At 44.7% G+C, this 9,541-nt stretch overlaps 1 protein-coding gene across 1 annotated transcript; it reads right to left on the reverse strand.

The window, feature by feature from the left end:
- Positions 1 to 6,098: 6,098 nt before the first annotated feature.
- Positions 6,099 to 8,093, reverse strand: LOC129759169 (serine-rich adhesin for platelets-like; the record flags this gene model as incomplete). Its single annotated transcript, XM_055756577.1, has 2 exons — positions 6,099 to 7,544; positions 7,641 to 8,093. Coding segments are annotated over 2 exons (1,899 nt in total), but the record flags the coding sequence as incomplete, so codon positions are not given.
- Positions 8,094 to 9,541: the final 1,448 nt, after the last annotated feature.

A 9,541-nucleotide genomic window follows, 5' to 3' on the forward strand; every position in this document is an offset into this window, starting at 1 on the left:
TAACAGAAGGAACAAAAATGGTGTTGATTTTTTAGTACAAAATATTCCATTTTTCCATATAACCCTAAAAATTCAAATTTACTCATGTAAACGTTACTTAAAAATTCTGCACAAAATCATGGATGAGTTTTGAACCATAGCGAAGCTTTTAAGACCCCAGGGTTTAAGAAATTCTAAAATGACCCCAAATCGACTCAGTCTAATGCACACTAAGGTGTCAACCAAATGGGTCATGTCGAATTTCGCAAACCGACCGTATACATTTTGTAGATTGGCCCAGAAAACTGACCTGTGTAAAATTTCGGCTCAATCGGTCTGATTCAGTGGTGCCTCAAAGTGCTCAAAGTATCGGTTTTTTGATCCTCAATAATCACCAGAGGAGCAAAGGAATTTTAATTTTAATGACAAATGACATGAAAAATGCACAAAACGTCTAAATCTGGTATTATCTCGAAAAAAATTGGTAAAAAATCGACTTTATGGGATTTTTACTGGCTGGTTTTTGGAAAACCGAAATTAAATTTCAAAATTTGGATCAGATCACTTGTTTTTTTACGAATTTGAAAAATCGCAACAAAGCCAGAATTCTTGGATTATTTACATAGTATTCCGTCTCACGACATAACTTGACGAACATAATTCCTAAAATTCACTCGGTCTATGGCAACCGTTCTCCAATTTCTCGGGCATCCCAAGTTCGCCAGATCACGCTCCACTTGGTCTAACCATCTCGCTCGTTGCGCCCCCGTTCGTCTTGTTCCTACCGGATTCGTAGCGAACACCTGTTTTGCAGGACAGTCGTCCGGCATTCTCGCAACATGTCCCGCCCAGCGTATCCGACCAGCCTTCATCACCTTCTGGATACTGGGTTCGCCGTAGAGTCGCGCGAGCTCGTGGTTCATCCTTCGCCTCCACACTCCGTTCTCCTGTACGCCGCCAAAGATGGTTCTTAACACTCGTCGATCAAATACTCCGAGTGTACGCAGGTCCTCCTCGAGCAATATCCATGTCTCGTGCCCGTAGAGAACAACCGGTCTAATAAGCGTCATATACAGGTTACACTTCGTGCGAGGGCTAAGTCTTCTCTACCGCAGTTGCTTGTGGAGTCCGTAGTAGGCACGACTTCCACTGATAATTCGCCTCCGGATCTCACGGCTGGTGTCATTGTCTGCGGTCACCAGTGAGCCGAGATAGACAAAGTTTTCGACTATCTCCAGCTCGTCGCCGTCGATCGTGACCTTGTTATTACTGGACAAGCGGGTTCGGTCGGTCTCGGATCCGCAGGCCAGCATGTACTTTGTCTTGGACGTATTAATCATCAACCCAATCCTTCCTGCTTCGCGTTTCAGTTTGCGGTAGATCTCCTCCACCGCCGCAGATGATCTGCCGACTATATCAATGTCATCGGCAAAGCAGATAAGTTGACAGGATCTGTTGAAAATCGTGCCCCGCATTTCGCCCACCGCTCGTCGAATAACACCTTCTAGCGCCACGTTGAACATCATGCAGGATAGACCATCACCTTGTCGAAGCCCCCTGCGCGATTCGAATGAACTCGACAATTCACCCGAAATCCGCACACAGCACTGCGTTCCATCCATCGTCGCCTTGATCAGTCTAATCAGCTTCCCGGAAAAGCCGTTCTCGTCCATGATTTTCCATAGCTCGTTACGGTCGATCGTGTCGTATGCGGCTTTGAAGTCAATGAATTGATGGTGCGTAGGGACTTGGTGTTCACGGCATTTTTGGAGGATTTGCCTTAATGTGAATATCTGGCCCGTCGTAGACCGTCCCTCCATGAAGCCGGCCTGATGACTTCCCACGAATCTGTTTGCTTGCGGCGTTAGGCGGCGGAGTAGGATTCGGGACAACACTTTGTAGGCGGCATTGAAGACAGTGATCGCTCGGTAGTTCTCACAGTCCAATTTTTCGCCCTTCTTGTAGATGGGGCATATTACCCCCTCCTTCCACTCCTCCGGTAGCTGTTCTATGTCCCAGATCCGCACTATCAACCGGTGTAGACAATCGGCCAACTTGTCCGGGCCCATTTTGATGAGTTCAGCTGCGATGCCATCCTTCCCAGCCGACTTGTTTCTATTCAACTGGCGAATGGCTTCCTTAACTTCACTCATCGTTGGGAGTGGCTCCTCTTCGTCGTTGGATACGCCGGCGATGTACCTTCCCCCACCGTCTTGATCTCCTGCATGTGCGCCGTTCAGGTGTTCATCGAAGTGCTGCTTCCATCTTTTGATCACCTCACGATTGTCCGTCAGGATACCCCCGTCCTTATCCCGGCACATTTCGGCTTGCGGCACGAAGCCTTTGCGGGATGCGTTGAGTTTCTGATAGAACTTTCGTGTTTCTTGGGAACGATGCAGCTGCTCCAGCTCCTCGAGCTCCTCCTCCTCCAGGCGGCGCTTTTTCTCCTGGAAAAGTCGGACTCGCTGCCTCTTCCGCTGTCGGTGATTTTCCACATTTCGACGGGTGCCTCTTTGCACTACTGCCGCCCGCGCGGCCTTCGTCCATCACCCTCCTACACTCCTCGTCGAACCAGTCGTTCCGTCGAGTTCGCTCCACATAACCGATGACGTTCTCCGCAGCACTGTTGATGGCTGTCTTGATGGTATCCCAACTGTCCTCGAGAGGGGCTTCGTCAAGCTCGCCCTCTGCCGGCAGCGCTGCTTCGACCGATTGCGCGTAGTCTGCCGCGATCTCAGGTTGCTTCAGTCGCGCGATATTTAACCGTGGCGGGCGCCAGTTCCGCGTGTTGTTCACTACGGAGAGTTTTGGGCGCATCTTCACCATCACCAGATAATGGTCCGACTCGATGTTGGCGCCCCGACAGGATCTGACGTCGATGATGTCCGAGAAGTGCCGGCTGTCGATCAAAACGTGGTCGATCTGTGATTGAGTTTGATACGGTGATCTCCAGGTGTACTTGTGTGGGAGGCGGTGCTGGAAAAAGGTACTACGTACGGCCATTCGTTTGGAGGCGGCGAAATCGATAAGTCTGAGGCCGTTTTCGTTGGTCAGCTGGTTCGACTGAACCTTCCAATTGTCGGTTTGAATTCCTCCTCCTGGCCGACCTGAGCATTGAAATCCCCGATGACGATCTTGATGTCATGTTTTGGGCAACGGTCGTATTCACGCTCCAGCTGCGCGTAAAATTCGTCTTTGTCGTCACCGGTACTTCCAAGGTGAGGGCTGTGCACGTTGATGATGCTGACCGGCCCTTGATTCTCAACCGGCACATTCGTGAGTTGATCGGCCACCACCCGATCACGCGCTTTTGCATCTTTCCCATCACTATAAAAGCTGTTCCAAGCTCGTGTGTGTTGCCGCAGCTCTGGTAGATGGCACGACCATCTGGATACGTTCGTACCGTGGAGCCCTTCCAGCATACCTCCTGCAGAGCTACGATGTCGAATTTGCGGCTCTTCAATTCGTTGGAGAGCACGTGGGTACTGCCCACAAAATTTAGAGATCGGCAGTTCCATGTTCCAAGTTTCCAATCGCTAGTCCCTTTTCGTCGCGTGGGTCTTTGCCGATTTCCATCCGAAATTTGTTGTTCGTTGTTCGTTGCTTCTGTTTTTTGTAGCCACAGGCTCGCAAGGCCCGCAGCTAACCCCACTATCTCGCAGGAGGACTGTCGTGATGTTGCTGTTTTGGGTCCCGAACACCACCAGGACGTTGTTGCACTCCGCACGCCGCCCCTGACATGGAGAACAGACGCGTACGAAGCCCCCCATCTCAGTCTGCATGCGACCAAAGCATCCACCGGGGTTGGGTACGCGATCTCCGCTAAGGTTGCTCGCACCCCAGCTAGCACCACGGGGAGGTAGAGAATCGGAGTTGCAGACAAGAGGTGATATGACCACTACCCGAAAGTTGGGTGTATGGGGTCTCGAGTTGCACATTGTCTACCGTTCACTAGAATTCTTGGATTAAGTTCAGAATCAAAATTTTTACTTTTGAATCTTGTTGGATTAGCTTGCTAAAATTCTTCCGTACGCATGCGGGCCGCTATTTAAACTGAAATCTGGCCCCAGACGTTCGATTTCACACACGGGCAAACTTCAATAGGTACAATTTACAGATTTCGAATCTTATTTTTGACCTAAAATTTTTCATGTTTTTAATAAAATGTTGAAAAATAGATTAAGATAAAAAAATCCATTTGGATTTTTGAATATCCAGGAAAGTCAGTGTAAAATTGAGCAATCTGACAAGCTTTTGTTAAAAGGTTGTTCGATTTTTTCAGCAGGTATCCGGGCCGGACAAATCTGGGCAATTTTATCTTGAAACCTGTCAAAATCCGGGCATTTGATTACAAATTTTCGACCAAAAATACGGGCAATATCCGGGAAAGATTATGAAAAAGAAACTCGAATTAGTAATTTTTTTTTCATCTAAATTCATCATCAGATTTTTATTCATATTTCAGGCTTCCAAAAACCCATTCATAATTATTTTTATTAAACTTGCTTAAGAAATTTCGACGCCTAAATTAAAAAAGTTTTAAAACAAAATTTGAATTTTTTTTTTTTTGGAAAATAAACTTAATAAATCCGGGTATTTTTCAATCAAATCCGGACAACCGGGCTGGATCGCACTTTTCCCAAATTTTTTATTGAAAATCCGTATAAAACCAATCTGACAAACCTATGTAAAGTAAAATTATAGATTCATAATTTAAAGTTTTACATACAAAGTATTGTGTCTCGTAATGAGATCCTTGAATCGGTGCTTGAAAAAAAAAAATGAATTACGAATTCGTAGTAATGAATTTGAATTTACCATCATATATTCTCTATTATAGACTTTTCCGATTATCATAAATACACTATCTTCTTCTTCTTCTTGTTCTGTTGTTGACTGTAGTTTTCAATCAACGGTGGGATGGGACCGGTGTCGATGACCATATGCCCAAAATACACTATCAAATACCCGTTATTTCGAAAACCGTTTAGTGTTCAAACCAAATTTTAGCTGCGTACTGTTGTTTACATCCAAGATAAGTAAGCGTTGTGATTTTTGTCGTTTTTCGCCTGGAAATCGGAAAATTTCTGACCTTACTTAAAAGAAGCAAAGAAAACGGACTGTGCACAAATGGAGCACTGTGAGTGGTCTTTCAGTCAGAAAATTTGCTAAAGAAGAAGGTGTGAGTGTCGGAGCAATTCAAACCGTCATAAGAAAGTATGGAGAACAGTGTACATTCGCAGATTCCCCCAAATGCGGTAGGAAATCTGACCCTGCTGACCCTACAATGGAAAAAAAAATCAAGGATTACTACAATCGTCATCCTTCGGCATCAGTACGGGATGTGGTTAAAGAACTTGGCATCGAGTAACGTTATGCGTGCCAAAAAGAGAATTTGATTTCAGACCAACCGCAAGCAAAAGCAGCCAAAAAGACTGATTTTACTAAAACCGGTGGTTTTTTTCAATTTTAAAATTTAAAGATAGATGATGAATTTTCATTCAACACCTCAAATCAGTTATTTTTTTAGGCATCCCATCAAAATTGGCCTCTGTCCTCTTCTCGATGACGATGTCAAAAATCAGTTTTCGAGGAGCGCTTGTCAAATAATATGGTACAGAAGTTGCGTATCCTGAATAACATTTCAGTCATGGAAGTCATGGAAAAGTTTTCGACGCGAGGGCTAAAATTCCACTAATCTAGATTAAGTACATATCGAACTGAGCAAAATCATAATGATATAATAAAAATCGATTCAAGCGTAGTTAAATTTACTCTAAGCAATTCAAAAAGTTCACAGTAAAGGATTTATTTCCTCCTATCTCGTACCAAAGGCAACCGAATTACATTGATCTTTCAAAGCTAGTGTAGCAAATTAGTAAAAGAAGAGGTGATTGGACGGATCATAAGATTGCTAGTGATTGACTTTTGTGGAAAGAATTAACACGCGGAAAGGTCTTAACTAACAGTTTCAACAGCTTGGTGTATTTGGTTTCGTAATCAGCTCGAGGGAATATTGCTAATGTCAATATCGTGACCAGTGTTCGGGAAGAGGGCGATAGTGGTGTTACTATTAGTAGTAGTAGTAGCAGCAGCATTAGCAGCCGAAACCTTTGCAACTAGAACAGCGTCTCCTTGGACCACTTCCGCGAAGGACCCGGAACGCAAGGATCGACCGGGGACAGCGGCGCCTGGGAACTATCCTCGTCTATTGTCAGAATAGGTAGCTCGAGAATCACAGAGGGACTTTTAATATTAGTGCTATGGTTTTTGATAATAACATTAACTTCAACGCATTTATTGTTACTCTCCCGGTCCTCGTCGTCCTCTACTTGATTGCTAATATCGTCGGTATCGTTCCTACTGTAAGTTCTAGAGCTAGAGTTATTGTTGTTCTTACTGTAATGGGTACTGCTGATCTCATGACCGCTGGGTAAGCGACTGGGTAGACTGCTGGTGCTCCGGCCACTGGTCATCACTTCCGTCGTCGACGTCTGGAGGGTGTTCTTTGGTTGATGAGAGGACACCGCCATTGACGAACAGGCCCTCGGGGATGGTGATCGATCCCGACCCGGCCTTTCGATGATTGCTTTCGTTTCGATTTTCGTCACCAGATTCGCTCGGTCCGGTTTCGATTTGAGCCGACCGCGTCGATTGCTATTTGAAAGACTACTTAAACATCTAATATCATTGGGAGTTTCGATATCAACAAAAACGGTATCACTGGCTGCACCGTACGGTTGATGCTGCACAATCTTTGGCTGTTGACTGTGAATACTGCTGCTGGTGCTACTGCTGACCCCACCGAGGCCAGTGGCAGCCGACAGGGTCCCGGAAGTGCTGGGACCTGCCACTGTGATGGCCATCGGTGTTACGGAACACTCACCTTCGTCTGGAATACTAAGCTCATCGCTATCGGTGCTGAACTGTTGCAAATCTTCATCGGTGTCCGCACAGCTTTCATCAAACACGGAATCGGATCCACAGCTGCGTATATCACTGTCCTGGCAGTCTGCCGACGACATCTTGAAGGAACTAAGCGACGCAAGGGGAGCTCTACGTACAATGACACTACTGCTAGGATTATTATTGGCTATACTAATATCATCTATTCTACTACTACTGCTATAGTTTTGCCGTGGCGGTCTATGGCTATGGCTAGGTTCAGCACCATTCGTATCAGGATATTCGGATATACAGTCGATCGAGCTGTCGTCGTACAGCTGATACTTCCTACTGACAGAATAACGTTCGCGGGTCGACAGACCCCCGGATTTGTGCGTAATGCGTTCACTGGGGCAAGGCGAAGATTTCGGAGTGGCTTCGATGATGTTGATCCCGGGATAGAATGCGTCCCAGTCGGCACAAGTGGCACCCACCGCACCACCATTAACGGTCACGTGGCTGCCCCGACGATCCTCACCACGACACTGCTGCCGCGAGGGTGATCGCGAAATCGGTGGCAAGGAGGACAACCCCAGCGTAATGGCCGAGCATCGTCGCTCCAGAAATGAGCTCTCGGTACTGCAGCAGGTCATCGCACTGCTGCGCCGTGATTCGATACCCTGTGAAATAAAAAATATAACCACATCTGTAGCTAAGTACTTCTCCAGTCAATTTACAATTCTTATAACAAACTTGTCATAAAAAAGGTAACTCACCCTGCCCGGCACCGACAGGAAGTTCCCGGGCGGATAGCCAACGTCCGCCGTCGTCGTGAACTGATCGAACTCGTCGTCAGCTTCCTCGCCGTCGCTCTCTAAAAAATAGTCATCCTGCCCGAAGCTTTCCCCCATGTTGTAGGCACTGAGAATCCTCGAGGACACCGAAACGCTGTTCCGGTGCCCCCGACTGCTGGCATAGGAATATCGTCGGGGTGGGTTCAACAGGCTGCTGTAGCCACCGCTGATGGACGAGAAGCGTGAGTTCCGATTCAGTAGCGGCGGGGCACTAACGTTTCCCAGGGATAGCAACCGGTCCCGCTTCAGGCCCGGATAGTTCACGTGTAGTTCCTCCTGTAGCAGCGAAAAGGCGGTTGCCTCGATGGCCTCCTGCAGCTCCCGCTCTTCCTCCTCCTGGATGACGGCAGCCGCCACGGCCGCTATCGTCGGATCCTGGCGGGAGAATAAGAATGTTATAAAATCCCGACAGATACAAAAATGAATAATTGTTGCAGTTCTTATGTACATTGCATTCAGAATAGGACATTTGAATAAAGAAAACTGATGTCTTTTCTGGAGTTTTCTGTGGTATTTTTTGTACTTGTTTTTACATGATTAAGTAGATTTTTAGAATTAGTTTTACAAAAATGTACAGATTTATATTTTATATGAATATTGAGGAAAGTTTTCGGAATAGAGTGATGAGTAAACCGCGGGTTTTTGATAAAAAATAACTTTTAAATTGATCTTTTTGTTGACCTTTAATTCTTAGTTTCAATTACAAAAACTATTATGAATTTAAACACTACAACCTGTCAAAGGTTCTAAGAGTTGTATACACAAATGCATTTTTTTCCAAGATTGTGTAATCACTTTATACATTTGAGCGTGATCTGTGATATGTTTTTGGCATTTAGTTTTATCAGTCAATCTTAGCTATTCCTTAAAAATAAAATACTAATTTGGCCCCTGGAAAAAAGGGGCAAAAAGGCATAAAAGCTAAAAGATCATCAAATATAGTTTTAAATATGAAGAATTGTCATGGGATTTAATTCCAACAGTTTTGCACTTTTACCTCTTGGGCTCTATGGGCCTCAAATGAAAAAAAAAATCCAAGAAATTATTTTAAATTTTTTTAGTCGAATCGATGAAATGCCTATAGTGAGTGCGCTTATGAAAAATACTTATAGAAGAAAAAACAGTGGTCGGCTCAAATAAAAATCCACCCCTCGTTTTAACCGTAAAATGCCGATATTTTCAGTTTCTCAAAATCTTCCATTTTCAAGCTTATTGAAATAATTTTTAATGTATTTAAAGGATAAAACTCCTAAAAAATATTCGTCAGTGTTGCAAAAACTCTTATGGCCATGGTTGGCTTGTGATATAGCTCAGTTGGCAAGTCTGTTGTCTCCTGAGCCGATGTCCACGAGTTCGAGCCCAAGAGCAAACATCGAACACAGTTGTACCGGATAAGTTTTTCAATAACGATCCGCCAACTGTAACGTTGATAAAGTCGCGAATGCCATAAAGATGGTAAAACGACTATAATCGAAACAAAAAAAAAAATTATGGCCATGGTTACGAATTTTTATTGCTAAAAAATGTTATGGTTATTTGATATGGATGTTTTTGGTTTTTTCACGAAATTTCTATCAACATTACAAATTTATGCGAAACTCAAGGTTAAAACAGATTCAGATTTAAAAAAAGGATATCGATTTTTGATGAAAATGACCAAAAATGACACCCGATCCAAACACCATGATTCATAATTCGTTAGATATCAATTGCTTTTATCAAGAAGCGTTCACCAGAAAACGGTTACAAAAGCTTATGGCCTCGAATCCGGATAGAACAGGGGTTAGATTACAAGAAATTGTGACACACAACAGACCCCTTTC

Source organism: Uranotaenia lowii, unplaced genomic scaffold, assembly GCF_029784155.1.
Source record: "Uranotaenia lowii strain MFRU-FL unplaced genomic scaffold, ASM2978415v1 HiC_scaffold_1168, whole genome shotgun sequence".
Lineage (NCBI taxonomy): Eukaryota > Metazoa > Arthropoda > Insecta > Diptera > Culicidae > Uranotaenia > Uranotaenia lowii.